Source organism: Diaphorina citri, unplaced genomic scaffold, assembly GCF_000475195.1.
Source record: "Diaphorina citri unplaced genomic scaffold, Diaci psyllid genome assembly version 1.1 scaffold220, whole genome shotgun sequence".
In the NCBI taxonomy this organism is placed as follows: domain Eukaryota; kingdom Metazoa; phylum Arthropoda; class Insecta; order Hemiptera; family Psyllidae; genus Diaphorina; species Diaphorina citri.
This window is the reverse complement of record NW_007377657.1, coordinates 52,825-74,226: the sequence shown is the minus strand read 5'-3', so window position 1 is coordinate 74,226 and position 21,402 is coordinate 52,825. Positions and strand designations below refer to the sequence as shown.

At 36.2% G+C, this 21,402-nt stretch overlaps 2 protein-coding genes across 2 annotated transcripts; one reads left to right on the top strand and one right to left on the bottom strand.

The window, feature by feature from the left end:
• Nucleotides 1–302: 302 nt before the first annotated feature.
• Nucleotides 303–21,101, bottom strand: LOC103506178 (kinesin light chain). Its single transcript, XM_026821295.1, has 10 exons — nt 20,996–21,101; nt 20,425–20,541; nt 8,164–8,349; nt 7,622–7,864; nt 7,137–7,270; nt 6,660–6,795; nt 3,185–3,373; nt 1,343–1,490; nt 727–830; nt 303–433 (listed from the first exon to the last, which is right to left on the bottom strand). The coding sequence occupies exons 2-10, from the start codon at nt 20,471–20,473 to the stop codon at nt 303–305; spliced, it is 1,320 nt and encodes a 439-aa protein (XP_026677096.1). The 5' UTR covers nt 20,474–20,541; nt 20,996–21,101.
• LOC103506177 (protein phosphatase 1D) lies at nt 12,456–16,945 on the top strand. The gene is made up of 6 exons (XM_008470561.3): nt 12,456–12,977; nt 13,470–13,688; nt 13,829–13,960; nt 14,139–14,309; nt 16,286–16,455; nt 16,807–16,945. The coding sequence occupies exons 1-6, from the start codon at nt 12,677–12,679 to the stop codon at nt 16,927–16,929; spliced, it is 1,116 nt and encodes a 371-aa protein (XP_008468783.1). The 5' UTR covers nt 12,456–12,676; the 3' UTR covers nt 16,930–16,945.
• Nucleotides 21,102–21,402: the final 301 nt, after the last annotated feature.

Sequence of the window (21,402 nt, the reverse complement as noted above, 5' to 3'; positions counted from 1 at the left end):
CATAGAAATGTAAAATATAAAAGGAAAATCTTACTAACTAAAAATTATATTCATTTTTAATAAAAATCTAAATAAATCCTACATCAAGAAATAATATAAGAACATCAAATAAAAAAAAAAAAAAAATGGGACGTACTTAAGTAAAGGTAGAAAGTAGAAACACACTACCATCACGACACATCACGTGACGTGATGGTAGTGTGGCTATCCTGAACGAAATTACCTACAGTATTATGGGAAAACTTTGAACTACATCGCTCAGACTCCCTATGACGTGACGTGATGGTAGTATTTCTATAAGATTACAATTTGGTCGTAGGTCCCTTACTTACCTGCCAGATAGGTTTGTTATCTCCGTCACAGGCACCGAATTCTCTCTCATGAGCTCGCGTCAGTACTTGCTTGTAGAGGATCTCAGCTTCCTTGTATTTACCTGTGAAACAAAAACAGAAACTTCCAATACAAGAGAACACATAGACGAGGGTTAAAACTCACGTCATTATTATTATTTTTCAAATGTTCTGTAGGTGTAGGCAATGCAATTTAAAGAAGAGTGTTCCCACTACACACGACACGATTTTTCAGAACGAAGACCAATTGTATGCTGTGTCGTATGGCAACTCTATGTTTAAAGCAGTTTGTTAAATACATTTTTTGTCAATATTGTTTCCCTCGAAATAAATATATATATTCAAAAGAAATCTCGGGGAAAAAATCTTGCCTTACCTTGTTTCAAATAGCAGGAGGCGAGGTTGTTCTTGGTTTTGGCTACATTGGAATCATCGGGTCCTAATTTGAGTTCATAAATTTCTAGCGCTCTTTGGTAATATCTGAAACAAAGAAAAATATATCCTTAGTAGAAGCTATCCAAGGGATCTTTATCATTTGGGCAGTTACTTAGGTACTTCTAGCACCACTCAGGCTGAGTAACCACAAAGAATGGTGATGGCAAAATAAAGAAAAGATATCTTTTTGTATCAGCCGCACACCGGTGTGATGGTCTCTGGCCATGTTTAATAGGCTCGCCCTGAACCATAGCCAATCATCGTGAAGACTTGTGCTTGTTCTTTAAAAGCAGAGAGAACCCCTTGAAGAACTGCCAGCTTACTAGGCTGGTTAGGGTTAGCTGTTCCTCCCTGTTTGTCCCACAGCCAGATGCTAGTCTACTCTCTGTTTTAACGTCCCCTAACCAGACTAAGAATTCAATATTTGATTAATTGAATCCATTCCTGTTTCCCATAATTTGTCAAAATATATGAGACCTTGGTTAGACTGTGGGGGTAAAGGGACTTTTCAGTCCTATCCCAGCAGGATAAACCAGGTACATTCTATTCTCGCTTACCTCTCTACCTCCTCGTATTTACTCTGGTTCTGACACAGTAAGGCCAAGTTGTTCAACTGTTTCGCAACATCGGGATGCTCTTTGCCCAACACTTTCTCTCGGATTTCCAGTGCTCGCTTGCACAGAGGCTCAGCCTCCTTGTATTTACCTGCGACAAATAATGGAAAGGAATCAAGCTAGCCTCGTTAGCTACATAATTACATATACCTGGGTGCAATAGTCCTATACACTGGACTCCGCACACAGCAATTTTGTTAGAAAGGTACCTCATTTCAATGTTCAATGTACTTAATGTAGTCTTGTTAGCTAAGAAGGTAGTACGTCTGCCTTGTAAACTCTAGGTTCGCTTTTGGAAAAAGAACAGGTAATGTTCGTTCTCGGAACGGCTGGTTTTCTCCTATCCTGATCGGCATGATCTATTTCCATTTGTTTAAATGAGTGAGTGATTGGCAAATGCCAAGTAAGTAGGTATTTGGAAAAGCACCATTATCCAGAAAAAAAAAAAAAAAAAACATAAATTAAGGTTTGTAATAGAAAGTAAAAAAGTTCTACACTGTTGGAGCTATTATAAAGTTGATATCAATTCGGCGTTATATTTGGTATCGGAAGAACGTCCCAGTGCTCGCTTGCACAGAGGCTCAGCCTCCTTGTATTTACCTGCGACAAATAATGGAAAGGAATCAAGCTAGCCTCGTTAGCTACATATACCTGGGTGCAATAGTCCTATACACTGGACTCCGCACACAGCAATTTCGTTAGAAAGGTACCTCATTTCAATGTTCAATGTAATGTAGTCTCGTTAGCTAAGAAGGTACCACGTCTGCCTTGTAAACTCTAGGTAAAGCTCTTGGAAAAAGAACAGGTAATGTTCGTTCTCGGAACAGCTGGTTTTCTCCTATCCTGATCGACATGTTTCCATTTGTTTAAATGAGTGAGTGATCGGCAAATGCCAAGTAAGTAGGTATTTGGAAAAGCACCATTATGAAAAAAAAAACATAAATTAAGGTTTGCTTTATTAATAGCATGGTTAAAATTATTGCCTTGTTAAATTAGCAATGATTCAAATGCATTTGACGGGCCGATAATTTTAACAGTCCGATAAAAGCGATTGATAAACCAAACCTAAGCTAAAAAAATTTGGACCGATTGCAATACTTTCTCATTACTAGTATAGCTCCGCTATACATAAGTAATAGAAAGTAAAAAAGTTCTACACTGTTGGAGCTATTATAAAGTTGATATCAATAGATCAGTTGCGCTTACTTGGGTGATGTTTCAAAGTCATAGAGCAGGAAAAGTAAGGAAGGGAATTTTTCTTTTTCTCCTACGACTTTTAGATAGGTACCGAGATAAATCGATTTAAAATCAGCTTACTAGGCTGGTTAGGGTTAGCTGTTCCTCCCTGTTTGTCCCACAGCCAGATGCTAGTCTACTCTCTGTTTTAACGTCCCCTAGCCAGACTAGAATTCAATATTTGATTAATTGAATCCATTCCTCAGTGTTTCCCATAATTTGTCAAAATATATGAGACCTTGGTTAGACTGTGGGGGTAAAGGGACTTTTCAGTCCTATCCCAGCAGGATAAACAAGGTACATTCCATTCTATTATTCTGCGCATTTTGACGTGAAATCTGACGTCACAACTCTTTGAACTTTTTCATTAGAACGGCAATTAAAAATTAAATTTTCGACCTTTAAAAGTTACTTTTTCGGAGTTTTGACCTCAGATTTGGATTTTCCACTACTTTTTACGCAGGAATCAACCATTCATTAATAATTTTTACCCATTTGCAACTGCTCCATTCGGCGTTATATTTGGTATCGGAAGAACGTCCGACTCACCTCGTTTCCCGTATAACACAGCCAGATTGTTCAACGTAGCGGCCACGGCAGCATGGTTCTCGCCCAGGGTTTTCTCTCGAATAGTGAGAGCGTCATTGAGTAGGTTAGCGGCCTCCTTGTATTTGTTCTGGTCGCGATACACCAGGGCCAGAATATTCAACATGGTAGCAACGTCAGGATGATCATGCCCTGGGGGGAGATTTCAATTTATTTGATAAATAAAAGGATTACCTATACAGAATTTAGGACGCAGCGTTCACTCAAAGAGATGCCCTGGGGGGAGATTTCAATTTATTTGATAAATAAAAGGATTACCTATACAGAATTTAGGACGCAGCGTTCACTCAAAGAGATAGTGCCAAGAGGAGAAGTGAAATGAAAATGCATTGATGCGGTGCCGGTGTTGGAATGAAAAACACAAAGTACTCAAAATGAAAATACACAAGCCGAGATAGTAGACCCACTATCACACTAAATAGTGAATCACACACTATCACTAGTAGACACATTTGTGCACTTCCATCTTGTAAGCTACGTCTTCACTTGATCAAATAGTCAATTATGCTGATTGGCTAATGGAATATACTGAATAAGTACTCAAAATGAAAATACACAAGCCGAGATAGTAGACCCACTATCACACTAAATAGTGAATCACACACTATCACTAGTAGACACACTTGTGCACTCCCATCTTGTAAGCTACGTCTTCACTTGATCAAATGCTCAATTATGCTGATTGACTAATACTGAATAGAGAATTAAATGTAGTAGATTTATTAGGTTAAAGCGCCTAATGGGGGCGAAAAAAATTTGGTGTGAACATCACACGACTTTCCTTATCCTATTGAATGATGCTTATTTGGGTGTTCTTGTTCTTATACCCTAAAATTTTATAATATCTCTAACCGCCTAGTCGGTATAGCTGAAAACCGCCAAAAAGCGGTCAAAATACCGCCAACCGCAGCACCTATCTCAAACAAACGTTTCGTGTCGCATCCTTGTCACATTTGACATCTACATACATACCAAATTTCAAGTCTCTAGCTCTTACCATTCTCGAGATATTTTGTTTACACACAGACAGACGCTGAAACTTTGGATTTAGGCTCTAGGGACCTCAAAACGTGTTTTGGCACTAAAAACTGACCATCGAAAATTTGACCCAATTACATTACTTTCCTTCCTATAGATATGGAAAGTAAAAATATCTGTTCTATTCGAGATACATTGTAAGTAGGAAGTTCTCTATCACTAGAAAGTTTTTCTTATATATATAATTTTACGAAGAATCTCTCCATTTTTACTTTCCTTATCCTATAGGAAGGAAAGTAATTATTATCAGAAAGTGAAGACGTAGCTTTAGAGATATTACTCAAAGAGTGGAAGGACCACGACGAGCCTTTTGTTCATGCAATTACCACGAACCAAGCTTGAAAGAGTCAATAAGTTATAATTATGTAGGTCATATGTAGGTTGGGAAAATGACGTAATGGTCAACTCCGATAAATGAAAGCAACATAATTATGTAGGTGCTATTGCAATCCCTCTAAATCTCATATTAAGCCCTAATAAATCTCAAATTTCCGCGGCCTCTCAACCATCAACTCTCTTATTTTTTCTCATCAATGCTGGAATCGAACTGGAGGGAATCCGTCAGGGAGTCTCGGCTTGCGCCCATGATGCGCGAATTCCTGTTGCGCCGATCACCGCCAGAGCCTAGGATTTGCGCAACCTTAGCCTGCTTGACAATGTCGTAGGACTCTTTGCGCGAACGCAGAGCGCAATCCTCGAGCGTTTCGGCCGCTTCGTATTTGCCTGGAATAGAATAATAATAATAGTAGTACTTAGTTATACTTTATACTGCCCTTTACTCCAGCAGTAGGCTACTACTATTATTGTGGTCAAATTCTCAGTCGTAGGACTCTTTGCGCGAACGCAGAGCGCAATCCTCGAGCGTTTCGGCCGCTTCGTATTTGCCTGGAATAGCGGTTGGCTTTCTCCTATCCTGTCTTCCTTCTCTCTTCGATTTCGGGACGACAAGACCATAGCAGTTACAGTTCCCTCTGTCAAACCTATTTAAAAAAAAAAATCTAGATTAAACGGAGTTTAAACTCACTTTGTGGACCCGGCCCTTAATCTCCTGAAGGAGCTCTTTCACCCAACTGTGACTCAACCATTGGTTTAGTTAGGTATAAAAAAATTACCTAGTAAAACATTAACTATTGTCCTTTCACTCCTTTCTTGAGCTTTTTTCTGCCAGTTTCCTTTACCAGTATAAATAAAAAGACATGTTATACTCGTACTGTTATAGGAGAGAAAACCCCATTGTACAAAAAAAAAGTTGAAATTTTTTTCGTTAGATTTTCTATTTTTATATTATTTTTTTAGTTACGTCATTAGTTCGATTAAAAACTTTACTAACATAAAATTATTTACAAAAAAATGTTTAATATTGTTAGATTTGTAATCTATAGGTGTACTAGAGATGTGTAAAGATTCATAGCTGAAACTTCGGATTTAGGCTCTAGGGACCTCAAAACGTGTTTTGGCACTAAAAACTGACCATCGAAAATTTGACCCGATTACATTAACTACTTTCCTTCCTATAGGATAAGGAAAGTAAAAATATCTGCACTATTCGAGATACATGGTAAGTAGAAAGTTATCTATCACTAGAAAGTTTTTTTTTTTTTTTACCTATACATAATTTTACGGAGAATCTCTCCATTTTTACTTTCCTTATCCTATAGCAAGGAAAGTAATTATTATCAGAAAGTGAAGACGTAGCTTTAGAGATATTACTCAAAGAGTGGAAGGACCACGACAAGCTTTTTGTTCATGCAATTACCACGAACCAAGCTTGAAAGAGTCAATACAACATAGTTATAATTATGTAGGTTGGGAAAATGACGTAATGGTCAACTCCGATAGTTGAAAGCAACATAATTATGTAGGTGCTATTGCAATCCCTCTAAATCTCATATTAAGCCCTAATAAATCTTAAATTTCCGGGAAAAACACAGCTTTAGAGTCTAGTATACAGTCAGGACAGTGTAGATGATTTGTATAAGCTTAACTAAACTTTTAGGGCTGTTTGCCCATACAACTAAGTCTTAGACTCTTAGAGTGGGCTTTTTGTGTAGGGATTCAAGCTAGAGACAGTGCAAGACACATTGCAGCAATAGACATTGTCATAGATTTTACTGGTCTTTTAAATAGAACCTAGATCGCGAAAAACACAGCTTTAGAGTCTAGTATACAGTCAGGACAGTGTAGATGATTTGTATAAGCTTAACTAAACTTTTAGGGCTGTTTGCCCGTACAACTAAGTCTTAGAGTGGACTTTTTGTGTAGGGATTTAAGCTAGAGACAGTGCAAGACACATTGCAGCAATAGACATTGTCATAGATTTTACTGGTCTTTTAAATAGAGGCTAGATCGTGGGTTTCAATAGAAGACAAGACTATCTCACCTGATGTTTTCTCCAGATCCTCGAGGGCCTGTTTACACAGAGGTACCGCCACTTCATACCGGCCCTGAGATGCATACTGGATCACCAAGTTGTGCAGGGTGCGGAGTCTGGCTGGAATCTCATAGCCTGCATTCACCTGTAAAAATAAGCCAACAATATTCCACTCATCAGAATGAAAAAAAAGGGGGCTAGCTTTTTACTTACAACATTAAAGGAAAAAAAAAAGAACAAAAAAACAAAAACAAGTGCCCTAGAGCTTACTAAACACTGGAGTATCATAATTGGGGCCAAATACTCAAATTATATTGAGGGTGAAATTTCAAACCTTGATTAGGATTGAGCCCATGCCCTCCTGTTTACCAGGTGATCATTTTGATCACTACACCACCAAGGTATTCAATTTCACAACTTTTTAAAAGCCAACTGAGCTTTTTTAACTACCAGCTATCTAGGCTGGTCAAGATTTCAAGTGCCTACCTGTTGTGCAAACTGGGATGGTGGAGTAGGTGAGAGGTTGTTACGATCATCATTGTCTTCATCGGGAAACAGGTCAACCACAGGATCATCTTGTTTGTGTTTGTCACTCTTCTGATCTCCAGAATTCTCATCACCTGAGTGACAAAAAAGTCATTATGAGAAGATCCTAAGGTATTTTTTAATGACATACCAACTTCATTAAAAAAAAAGTTAAACCTTTACTATTTAAAAACAGAACATGCTTATTTACTTGAATATTAGCACAAATATGTATTAGCTTGGATGACAAAACAATTTTCTACACTGCATACCTGCTTTCTATCAAAAAATTGGAAGTTTCCTCCTTTATGAAATTATGACCAAGATTTATGTGCATTCAAAACCAATTTGCTTGTTGTTTACAAATATTGGGACATTGACTATTAGGCCACATCCTATACAAATTTAACCAAAACAAAATGTAATGAGAACTTCACATCACTAACCTTGGATGTCCGAGTCATATTTCCGTATAGAAGACATGAATTCTAAATGTTTCTTTTCTTCTTCCAATTGGGAATTGGCTTGCTCCGAGCTTTGTAATTTCTGCTGAGTGTTGGCCAGTTCATCTCTCAGCCAGGCATTCTCCTGCACCAACCGTCTCACTTGTGTTCTCAACTTCTGCTTTTCAGCTTCTACATTTTGTAAATGTCCAGCTAGAGCAGTCATTACTTGGGCTTCATTCAAACCTAAAAGGGAAGGGAATAAATATTTCAGCTTCTACATTTTGTAAATGTCCAGCTAGAGCAGTCATTACTTGGGCTTCATTCAAACCTAAAAGGGAAGGGAATAAATAATAGGCCATGCAATGTTTTTAAACCATAAGATCATGAATGTCCTAACCAATATATTATGGCCTAAGTATCTATGGGAAAAAGTAGAATTTTTCTCTTTTATAGAATCTTTATATGCTAGACTCCTAAGCCTAAAATTTTATGTGCTAAAACCACACACCTCTATCAATCAAATTTTTGTTCATTATACTTACCTAGTTCAATAATTTCCAATGAGTTCTTAACCATGTTGCGTTTCTCTTCTTCCACAGGACCGCCATGTTGAGTTTCACTTAGACTGTTCAGAATGGACGTATGTTCATTTTTCAATGCTTCCAAACCTTGCTGCACTGTTTTGGTGTTGGTCATTATCTCTTCTTGATTCATGACTGTCATTTTACCAATAGACTCAATTTTTTTCACACGATATTCATTCAAAGTTTTTGTCATTATTGTTTCATTGTCTCAGGACAATATAGAGTTCCTTCCAATTTTCAATGCTTCCAAACCTTGCTGCACTGTTTTGGTGTTGGTCATTATCTCTTCTTGATTCATGACTGTCATTTTACCAATAGACTCGATTTTTTTCACGCGATATTCATTCAAAGTTTTTGTCATTATTGTTTCATTGTCTCAGGACAATATAGAGTTCCTTCCAAGGTTACTTCATTGCATCTATCATCAAATCTAAAACACAAAAATCACCATAATAAATACACTAAAGTTAACAGCTATGATGATGTTTTCTGGGGAGTTATTGTATCACCATAGTTATTAAAGTAAATGTTTGAAACTGAATGGGAGAAACAAAATTTCAATCACCCTTTCTTCTCCCTTGTTTTATTTATGATCAGATCTAAACACCTTTTGTAGCTTCAGAGTGTATTTTGATCAAACACCCAGATGGTTATTAGTTTAGTTAGTATTTTCAAAGTCTTGCAACTCTTTAACTACAATGAAGTTACAGATGGTAGTACCTGGTTACGGTACTGCCCACATGATGATTAAACTGAACCTTGGGGATACTGATGGTCAACTGATGTTTGTGATATAACTATACTTACAACTCACCACTAATTATCAGACTAATAAGAAAGATTTAGATTCTTAGAAACTTCCTAAATCTGAGCCGAAAAATAATCTATGCTTTAATATACCTTCTCAAGAATCACAGTTGACTTGTTGACTAGTCTTTTAGCATTAGCACAGTAATCAAAATGGAATGCTAGTAAAACTTTCAATTTTCTTCCAAAGGAAAACTGCAGAACAAAAAAGACGATTAACAAATAGTTGATGCGGTATTTTGAGGAGATGTCCTTGTAAAAATCTTTGTCATAAAATGGAAAATCGATAAAAATATGGACAGACTGAACTTTCAAAAAAGCTCTCTTTAGCTTCACTTCACTGCACTGTGCACTTTCCGCTTTCGGATCTAGCACAGGGGAGCGTGTTGAGGACGAGATTTTTCGAGAAAAATCCCATGACAACAGTAGGGGGATGGGATTTTACTTTTCATAAAACGTCCCTTTCCCACCATAAATTCTTTGTTTATTTTTGACTTGTAATTTTTATAAATTTTATTTTCTGTTTCTCAAGACCTCACAACTTTTGAAGAATTTGAAGTAAAATTTCGTTTTTCGTAGGTACTTACCTAATAATTAGTTTTCTCAAACCTCTTTTTATTCTTGCGCTAATTCAAGTCACAAGTGAGTGTTTCTGTACTTTCTGTTACCTACTATAAAATACCTATACTCTTTTTTGTCTACTGTCATCAAGTCAATATATGTCTCTATAGTCCCTGCTGGATTGACTTGTTTGAGGTACCTAACGTGTGTCTGTCTTGGTACGAGATCAGTTCAAGGAAGATGAAGCTGTGTGAGTTCTGTGGAAAGCTAATGAAGGTGTCAAATCTGAGTTGACATCACAAGCTTTGTTCTATGAAGCCTCCCTCTGATGAAACTGTGAGTAAATTCACTTGCAATGAATGTGGGAAATCTTTTTCAAGAAAGGACAACCCCAAAAGACACTCCAATTCTTGTCAAAGTGTATCCTTGAAGAAAAACAAACATCCCTGTAATTTCTCTGGCTGCTCCATCCTGTTTTCCACTCAAATTGATTTGATAGACCATAATGGTTGAAATGCATCAGTCGTCTTCTATTCAATCTTGTCAGTTCAAAGAGTTCAACAACCACTGTGAATTTTTCAAATGGAAAAAAAAACTGAAGAACAATTGACCTACTCTTATCTCTCTCAAAAGCCCCTTGTGATACATCATATCAAAGGTCTTAAAGAATGTAGTACTGTTTGAGCTCAATCCAACAACCAAGGCCGGCATTATGGCCTACTTGTTCTCTCACACATAGGGGAAGCAACAAAAATGGAAAACTCATATTGATTGGTGATTTATGCTTCAAATAGGTCCCACTAATTATTCATTTTGAAATTCAGTCCTAAAAATAAAATTTTGAAATATCCATTTTGAGCTCCAGCTCCAGAGGCCATCAGGGCCGAAAGTCTAAATTTCATTTTTGGGTCTGAATTTTAATATGAACAATCTACTATATTCTGTGCAAAAGTTTCCTTTTTTTACAAATAATACATACTTAAGTTGACTAACTTTTTATTTTTATTTGTCAATAAAAGACAATAAATACAGCTCCTCTGTATTTATTGTCTTTTATTAAAGTTGAAATAAATTTTGTGAGGGAAGTCTCTGATTCTAAATGTAAGTTTAAAACACTGACAAGTACCAGCTTGGTTCAATTTCATCATGGCGTCCAATTCCTAGTTTACAGTGTTGCCAAGTTCATTTAGATGGGGAAAAGGGGGGGAAGGCATGGTCTGACGAGCAGGGGAGAATGGGGTGCTTCTCATGGTGGGTCGAGCTTGCTTGACCCAAAATACCAGTTTTCGAGTCCCTACGGGGAGAAAACTGTAATATTTTCTTCCAAAAGAAAACTGCAGAACAAAAAAGACGACTAACAAATAGTTGATGCGGTATTTTGAGGAGATGTCCTTGTAAAAATCTTTGTCATAAAATGGAAAATCGATAAAAATATGGACAGACTGAACTTTCACAAAAAGCTCTCTTTAGCTTCACTTCACTGCACTGTGCACTTTCCGCCCGAATCGAATGGTGAAACTTTTAGAACTGTCCGACTTACAGTTGAGAAGTTACGGGTTCGATACTCCCCTGTGTCAACAAATTTCCCATTTATTACATTTTTTTTTATTTTCTATTTCTTTTCAAATAGGTACCTACGTATTCTGCAAATGTAATAGAAAGTCGTGTGATGTTCACACCAGATTTTTTTTCTTCAGAATTTTCACCGGTACCTACAAAAAAATCTCAGAACTTCTAGAAGACACCTCTACGATTGGAGATACCTAATACCTACCCATCGGATCCGAAATCTGAAGGTAATTTGAGAAAATTTCCTTTCTGATCATTTTTGCCGAAATTATTCCAAATCGGACAAAAGGTTCGAGAATATTGGGAAAACCACCGGGCAGCTTCACAAATTTAAATGCAAAATCGTCGAGGTAAAAAACATGGAACTCACTTCGTTCATTCATTTCGAGATCGGGACACGAGATGTTGCAACACTGCATCAGTGAAAGTTTTTCCCACAATGCATTGCTCATAACTTTTTATTAATTGGAGATTTTACGGTCGAAATCGTCCATTACCATTACCACACTTTTTCCCAAATTCCCATGTAAAAAAAAAAAAAATCGAAACACCTATTTACCTACATCTACATACCTATATTTACCTACCTACAAAAATCCCATGTAATTTCAATCGTCCTCAGGGTATTTTTTTTAATGGTGGGATTTATAGCAAAATTCCCACAAAAATCTCGTCCTCAACACGCTCCCCTGTGCCAGATCCTCCGCTTTCCCAACTTTTTGAGTTTGAATGCAGATTGCAGAAGTTAGTCATATATCAGCTGTTATCGTCGTATGTGTGAGAAGCTTGCTATTTTTTTGTTTTTTTTTTATAAAAAAATCGGAGGTTTTTGTTTCAGAGGTTTTTTACTGGCAACATTGCTTCAGAACGAGCGAAGTGAGTTTTGAGTTTTAAATCGATATAAGACTGTTGAATGTTTTCTGTAAAATTGAAAAAAAAAAAAAATACCAAAAGGAGAGTCACATTTTTTTTTCTTCAGAATTTTCACCGGTACCTACAAAAAAATCTCAGAACTTCTAGAAGACACCTCTACGATTGGAGATACCTAATACCTACCCATCGGATCCGAAATCTGAAGGTAATTTGAGAAAATTTCCTTTCTGATCATTTTTGCCGAAATTATTCCAAATCGGACAAAAGGTTCGAGAATATTGGGAAAACCACCGGGCAGCTTCACAAATTTAAATGCAAAATCGTCGAGGTAAAAAACATGGAACTCACTTCGTTCATTCATTTCGAGATCGGGACACGAGATGTTGCAACACTGCATCAGTGAAAGTTTTTCCCACAATGCATTGCTCATAACTTTTTACGTCATGATGAAAAGTTGAAGGATTTTTTCATATGATTTTTGTAGAAAGTTGCCAATCGCCAATTTTTCTGGTTTATTTATCTTTATCTTTTGAAATGTGACTTTTAACGATTTTTTAGAAATATGAGCTTTTTCTTTTAGTCCTTTTTTCAATGTGCTTGATGTGATATTGGTGTTTCTTTTGTGTGTTTTCTCCTCGGTAGTTTGTAAATTGCATTAGAAATGTCTGGAATCGGAGTAAATTTACGTGTAACAGGACATTGTAATCAAGGAGGCAGAAAATATATGGAGGATATGTTTTCTGTGGCTTATCAACAAACAGAAGACTTCAACGATTTGGAATACGCATTCTTTGGTATTTTTGACGGACATGGTGGTGTCGAGGCTGCAACATACGCTAAAGAACATCTATTAGATTCCATTGTACAACAGAAATCATTCTGGTCTGATAACGACGACGATGTGTTACATGCTATCCATGAAGGATACATCAATACACACCAAGCTATGTGGAAGGACCAAGGTAAGTATTTCCGATGGGATCCTATCTATCTTCAAAGTAAAATGGATAACGACGACGATGTGTTACATGCTATCCATGAAGGATACATCAATACACACCAAGCTATGTGGAAGGACCAAGGTAAGTATTTCCAATGGGATCCTATCTATCTTCAAAGTAAAATGGGTAGGTAGTGGTTAATTCATGGTTACACAATAATTGTCTAATGTATGAGTAATGACCTAAATTTTGTTTGGGTCCCCTCTCCCTCCATTTTCTGTTTGAAGGTATGTATTTCAATCTAAATGCAATATTTAGGGAAAAATTTTCCTATTTTAGCTGCTTTGATTTTCTATATTTTGATTTGGGCCTAAAATGCTCAGTATTAGAAAAGGAAATAAATTTCCATGATCCATGAGGGTGTAATAATTCTTTATGCTATCAATGTCAAGGAGGAGAAAAAATAACTGATTATTTTAATATTGAAATGAAACTCGTGTTTTATTGTTTCAGCTAATTGGCAGCGAACTCAATCAGGATTACCAAGTACCTCCGGTACAACAGCAACTGTAGCTTTTATAATGAAAAGTAAAATCTATGTAGGTCACGTTGGAGATTCTATGTTGGTACTTGGCTATCAAGATGAAAATGATAAATCATGGAAATGTTTAGAGTTAACAAAAGAACACAAGCCTGAATGTCCGGAAGAAATTAAAAGAATTACAAAAGCTGGTAAGTACTGTACCACATTAGTCAATTAACAAAGTTGTCATTTTACAAAACAGCAACAAAAAAAAAAAGTATCTAGCATCTACACTGGTCTAGTTAAACTTATTAAAGTCACTAAGATCTGTTGTTTCTTTTATTTTCAGGGGGCAAAGTAGTTCGAAAAAATGGTGTACCCAGAGTGGTATGGAACCGACCAAAAATAGGACATAAGGGCCCTGTGAGGAGATCTACAGCTTTTGATGAAATCCCCTTTCTGGCTGTAGCTAGATCACTTGGTAAGTTTTGTTTTCCTCTAGCAGGAAACAAAAATTAAATAAATTTAAAATTATATTGAGAGAAAAGTTTTTATTTTATTTTTTACCATTTCTTAATTATTGCAAATAAGAAAATCCTTGCAGTTAATTTATTTTTATTATCATTATTAACTCATGCATTTTCAAATCTCTCTCCTAGGTGATTTTTGGAGTTACAACTCAGAGCTTGATACATTTGTTGTATCTCCTGAGCCTGATGTGGGAGTAATTGAAATGGACACTGCTCAACACAAGTGCCTCATATTTGGTACCGATGGACTGTGGAACATGTTATCTGCTCAGGATGCTGTGGATATTGTTCATTTTACTGGTATGTAACCAACTTCAGTGGTGTACTGGTTTCCAGATCTGAAGGTTTATGGTTCAAGTCCAAGTCAGTCGTAAAAAAAGGTGTATTGATTGAGTAACAAGATTTGTAACAAATAGGTAATAAATTATTCATTATTCTGTATTACCTATACTTTCAAACTTCAAGATGTCTAGACCAAGTATTTCAATTGGTATTTTAAGAGAATATTTAATTAATTTACCTATCTTTTGTTTGTTGCTTGTCAATTGTAATTTTCTCTGTTGTTAAAAATAAAACAAAGTGTCTTGCGTCGCCACTGGGGGGTAAGAAGTTGAGGTGGAATAAGAGATAAGAATGAGCCGCTAATTGGGTGGTTTGGGTGTTCTGAATATCTGAGAATTTTGAGAGATGAGAGGTGTGAAATGTGAATGGAATTCTAGTTTCGGGTTTCACCAAGGACCTGATATATTTTTATTTATAGCCGAATTCCCTTTGTTTTATTTATTTATTTATTTTTATCTAAAGATTCTAAAGATTTTTTTATTATTTATTTGTGCTTTAAGAATCTTGAACAAATTGTTTTAAGTATTTATTTATTTATTTATTCCTACGGATTGGATTATACCGGTCTGCTACTGGAAATTGGCAATGTAAAAAATAATAATAATTAACGAGTATTTTCTATTGTTACCAATTTTAATTCAAGTTGTAATGATTCACTACAACCGAATATGTATTTTGTCTACAAACTACAAATGGGCTTATTAATTGATTTAATAGGTACATACTTTTGTTTCTCTTGGTACTTTATACCAGCCGCTCACTCTCACTCACGCTGAAACGTGTTCCAGGAAACTTCAGACGGTCTGATAGAGCTAGGTCTGTCAGACGGGTCTGAGCGTGAGTGTCGGGCATTACACGGGTTTAAAAATCTTCAACCCTTGGTGAAACCCAAAATAAAGCTAACCAAATTGCTCTTGCTCTGTTTCTAAAATTTATTTTAACCACGGATTGATAAGTGTATTTGACTATTATAAAAGGGATCAAATTTTACTGTTGTTTGTATTTTCACCCATTCAATGGGTACTATTTTCTTCTGTGAATTTGCTGTTTACTTCCTGACTGTTACTCGAGTTTATCACTATTATTTACAGTGTTTACAGTGTAGCTACTTTGTTTTGGAAAGCTCTTGGTATTGTAGCAATAGCCCGACATTCACTATCTACCAAAACAACTGGACTTTTCCCGATAGTATCATAAAAGCTGTTGAGATATTAGTAGTATCTATCAAAATAATTATTGAAGAAACTTTGAACTTTGAATTGATAAATTCAAAGTGGAAAATAAAACATGCCATAGTTTATTTTCATTTATTTTTAAACAAAGATTGGAATGTTTATTTTTATGTTGAAGGAAATTGGCTTTTTAAACACAACTTTTGCAAAGGTTAAGGTACACAATATAGGTATTATTATTGTTCATGTAAAAGAAAAATGTTCTATTGTTAAATGTAAGAGAGAGAGAAAAATGTTTTTTCTTTCTACTATTTAATCTTTGTAATTAAAATATACTAAAAGAGTTATTATTCTTACATTTATTTTTCTTTTGTTGAGTGGACCCCTTTACAGAATAGAATATGCCCCTACTTTTACAGCCCGTTCACACTGCACGAATTTTTCTTCGTCCAAAGTTATTTTTTTACGTTGGCAGTGCGGACACACTAAATCTTTTTATACACTAATTCTTTATTACGGGAAAAAAAATCGTGCCGAAGAAAAATTCGTTTCGTCAGTCGTAAAAAAAGGTGTATTGATTGAGTAACAAGATTTGTAACAAATAGGTAATAAATTATTCATTATTCTGTATTACCTATACCTTCAAACTTCGGGCTAAAGTTTACCTAGAGAGGGAATCATACTCCTAACGTAGTGCTTACAAAGCAGGCACACTACCTTCCAATCCAAACTAATTAGACTGTCTGATTTCTTTCATTGCAGAAGTCCGCAATGAGCAGACAGAGATGGCTCAAAGCAACAACTGGATTAACCCATCCAAATGTTTGGTGGATGAGGCTATTGAGAAGTGGAGGAACTCGAGGACACGGGCAGACAATACGAGTGTGGTTACACTACTAATAGACCCACCTGGGCCTCCACCTAGACCCAAGGTAATGAGAGATTCAGTCATGGACTGATAGGTTCAGAATTTCAGATACCTTGCCTTGAAGTAATGCTATGCTTTTCCTAAAAAAAAAAAAAAAAAAAAAAAAACATAAGACTTGGATTTTTAAAGCCCACATGAATTTTTCTAAAAGCCATTATGTTAACGCAGTCTCTTCCTGATCCCTTATGTACTGCATCCATTTTATTTTAGGACTATTGCACTTTTAAAAGCCATAAATTTACTTTTTTTACTACTTGTTTCCCAACTATATATACATCAGGATTGGAATCCAAATTTTCTCTTTGCTTTCACTCCTATTTAATCAATGTTCTTGTGTTTCCATGTTGTTTCACAGACAATCAAATCAGAGCCTGGTTCAGCGTGTGCGGCAGATTCCAGTAATAGACTATCGGGAGATGACAATGAGCCTGTGTTACCTCAGTCTGGAGGTAGGTTTTCATCTTATCAAGTTACTTAGCTTTGTTCTGAAGAAGAAGAAGAAGAAGAAGAAGAAGAAGAAGAAGAAAAAAACAAATGATCGAGGGAACTGTAACATTGTAGTGGAATTGAAGAGGGGGTTAGGATAGGAGAAACCATGTGAATGGGCTAGGCTGTTACTGCCAGAATGAGACAATAGTCCCCTATGGGCTTCTCAGGGGCCCAATCAAGCCCAAAGTTAATGTGGAAAATTTTTACTCTTTTGAAAATTTTTACTAAATTTTGAACAAAGAACGGTTTTATAAAAATTTTCACAGTCGTTTTTATGTGAAACATTCGGTGTTTCACCGTTTGAGACTTCGAAAGTTATGGTGAAAGAAAGTAGGTAAATGCAAAATTGTCGCGTTAAAACTTGAATTTCACTTCCTTCGTTCAATGATTGTTATTTTCGCTCTAACGAAACCTCTTCACCTCAATAGAAATCAAGAGGGGGACATGCTAACATATGCTGAGGTATACATAGTTGAGATAATTGTCCTCTTCCGTCCCCGTTGCCCCCATTATAGCACGTCCTCTTTACCCTCTTCATCTGCCACTGTGTCTTCAACCAGTACATGTTCAAATAAGAATAGAATTGTGTCCAATATTTTAAGGTGAGTGATGCTAAAGCTGTGTCACATTACATTGAATTGGGGGTCTTTCCTGACGAAATTAAAGTGTGCAGAGTCCAGTATGTAGGACTATTGCACCCCTAAAATTGTGTCTACACATAGTGGACTATGTGTGGACTGCACAGTGGACACTCCTTAAGATTACACTAACTAATGTGAAAGAATATTCAAATCAAACATCTTCATACCAGTGGCCCTTAGGTGCCCAAAAGTTAAAAGTTAGAACTTAGTTTGTTTGTTCAGCCAAGCAAATGAAAAAGTGTTAAATCTTGTAACTTTCTTCTAACTTTTTTTATCATCTTTTTTTCTATTCTCAGACCATACGACCAACTCATCAAGTCCAAACCTACCAGCACCGCCAGTACAGATTCCTCCTCCTCCCCCGCCCTCTCCTCCCCCTCTTCCTCTTCGTGTTCGTACTCTGCCCCTCCCCTCTCTCCAACTTTGGAAATCTTACATTAGCTTTTTAACATTTACGGTTTTGCCTAGGTAGTAGGTACTTCAATTACTTAGCATATGATTTATTATGCACATAATTTGTGTAGGTTATTGATTTAGTCAATTAATAATTATTACAGATTACAGGTCATTAGGTACCTAGGTCGGCTACGTCCTAGTATGACTGTAGATGTAAATGCATGGTTATCTATTACCGGTAATGATTATTATTACTAATTAATGCTATGTTGCCTCTGCCTAGCTATTATATTTCGTGCTCTGTAGCAGATACTTTGCAAATTTATTGTTACTGATTTTATCAGCGTAGTTTTGGGGTGCGGTAGGTATCTATTGTCAACTAATCTACTTACATTAATTAATTTGGTATCTTTATGGCCCCTATCAAGTACCTATACTATACCTACAGGCCTCCCCTACTTAGGCTTCTATCACGATTCTATCAATTTATCACGATTCTATCCGGAATCCGGATAGACATTTTTCTTATGTGGACCAGTGGGTATTGTTTGGAAACGTCACATCACCGAAATTAAAGCTGTGTCCACACAATGTCGATCGACGAGGTGAAGAGGTGAATTTATGTTGTCAAGGCAGTGTACGGTTTCAGTCGACATCGATCGACGAGGTCGCCCGTGTGTGGACACAGCTTAAGGAGTTGGTTTTGAAATAGCGGCAAAGGACAGATGATAAAAGCTTGATTTCTCATCTTTCCGTGTCCGTTTCATCAAAGGCACATTTTTCAGACACAAAAATTTTCCGTGTCCGTTTCATCAAAGGCACATTTTTCCAGACACAAAAATTTTCCGTGTCCGTTTCATCAAAGGCACATTTTTCCAGACACAAAAATTTGATTTGATTGAAACGGTAGAAGAAGTATTAGCCGATAAAATCTTACGTAGAGCCGATAAAAGCGTGATATAACATTAGCAGACGAAAGAGTTACAAAATACATCCCTATTTTGTTTCTCTGTCATACTGCTCCTATAACCTATACCTAGCTCTGTATCAGCAGCGTTGGGACAGACGACCCAAGCGGTGACCTTGACCAGTTCTAAGAGGAAACGATTCCGGTAAGTGCTGAAAATCTTTCTAAAAATCTAATAAATTAAATAAATAAGTTGAGAGGTTTTTTTTTACCGCAAGTTTTGTTGATTGAATTTCATAGTTATAAGTTTATTTATTGGGCTTAATAAATTTAAAAATAAAGTTATTTTGTACAGAAGTTTTTTTTTACATATTTAGACTGCGGGGGTAAAGGACCTTTTGAGTCTCATTCTATCCGTATAAAATGAAGCATATTCTTATAATAATGAGACTCTTTATTGGTTATAACCAAGTACAAAATACAACAATTACAAACAAAGGGCGAAATTATTGCCAGAGGCAATCTCTACCACTCAACTCTGAATTCTATTCTATCTTTTTTCCTCACAGGATGGATGAAAAGCGGAGCTCTCTCCCGTTGAACATGGGTTTTTTTTTTTTTTTTTTTTTTTTTTTTTTAAGAGGTTTGACAGAGGGAACTGTAACTGCTATGGTCTTATCGTCCCGTCTTATTAATGAAACAACTGCTACCTCCGTGGCCGAGTGGGTATCACACTAGGTTTGCACTGGAGGTCCCGGGTTCGATTCCCGGCGAGGTCGAAGTTTTTTTGGCTCTGGAGTCCGGGATCACTCAGCCGCGTGAGGACAAAGTGAGTAGCTATTTTAATCGAGTACCGACCAGTGGCGGCGTTACCAGTTTAAATTGATGATACGATTAGATGAAAACTAATAGTAAAGGATGCAATTAGTTATGCTGTGATACCCACGAAAGTTGTGAAAAAGCTCTCTGCTTTACCACAAAGATTCATGATTTGATTTTTGATAAATTTGATTAAACAACTGCTACTTTACACTTTTATCGTCTCACATACACAGGGAGAAGGAACCTTCATAAAACGATTAATTACCTCAATAAATGGACGAGTTATAGCAAATTAAAAATGAAAAAATCCTTAAGGGTGTCGATGACTGGGTGTTTTACCTTAGGCCATGCAATGTTTTTAAACCATAAGATCATGAATGTCCTAACCAATATATTATGGCCTAAGTATCTATGGGAAAAAGTACAATTTTTCTCTTTTATAGAATCTTTATATGCTAGACTCCTAAGCCTAAAATTTTATGTGCTAAAACCACACACCTCTATCAATCAAATTTTTGTTCATTATATTTACCTAGTTCAATAATTTCCAATGAGTTCTTAACCATGTTGCGTTTCTCTTCTTCCACAGGACCGCCATGTTGAGTTTCACTTAGACTGTTCAGAATGGACGTATGTTCATTTTTCAATGCTTCCAAACCTTGCTGCACTGTTTTGGTGTTGGTCATTATCTCTTCTTGATTCATGACTGTCATTTTACCAATAGACTCAATTTTTTTCACACGATATTCATTCAAAGTTTTTGTCATTATTGTTTCATTGTCTCAGGACAATATAGAGTTCCTTCCAAGTTACTTCATTGCATCTATCATCAAATCTAAAACACAAAAATCACCATAATAAATACACTAAAGTTAACAGCTATGATGATGTTTTCTGGGGAGTTATTGTATCACCATAGTTATTAAAGTAAATGTTTGAAACTGAATGGGAGAAACAAAATTTCAATCACCCTTTCTTCTCCCTTGTTTTATTTATGATCAGATCTAAACACCTTTTGTAGCTTCAGAGTGTTTTTTGATCAAACACTCAGATGATTATTAGTTTAGTTAGTATTTTCAAAGTCTTGCAACTCTTTAACTACAGTGAAGTTACAGATGGTAGTACCTGGTTACGGTACTGCCCACATGATGATTAAACTGAACCTTGTGGATACTGATGGTCAACTGATGTTTGTGATATAACTATACTTACAACTCACCACTAATTATCAGACTAATAAGTTGAAAAATAATATCAAAATCAAAAGATTTAGATTCTTAGAAACTTCCTAAATCTGAGCCGAAAAATAATCTATGCTTTATTATACCTTCTCAAGAATTACAGTTGACTTGTTGACTAGTCTTTTAGCATTAGCACAGTAATCAAAATGGAATGCTAGTAAAACTTTCAATTTTAGGTCAGAGCTGCGCTCGACCCACCATGAGAAGCACCCCATTCTCCCCTGCTCGTCAGACCATGCCTTCCCCCCCTTTTCCCCATCTAAATGAACTTGGCAACACTGTAAACTAGGAATTGGACGCCATGATGAAATTGATCCAAGCTGGTACTTGTCAGTGTATTCTGTTTTCCCGTGCCTGTCGGACCTGTGCTCCTTTTGTTGTTACTGAAAATCGTTGATTTTGTAGCAAAGTAAAATTTGTTTTTAGTAAAATTTTTTGTTTTCTATTTTTAATTT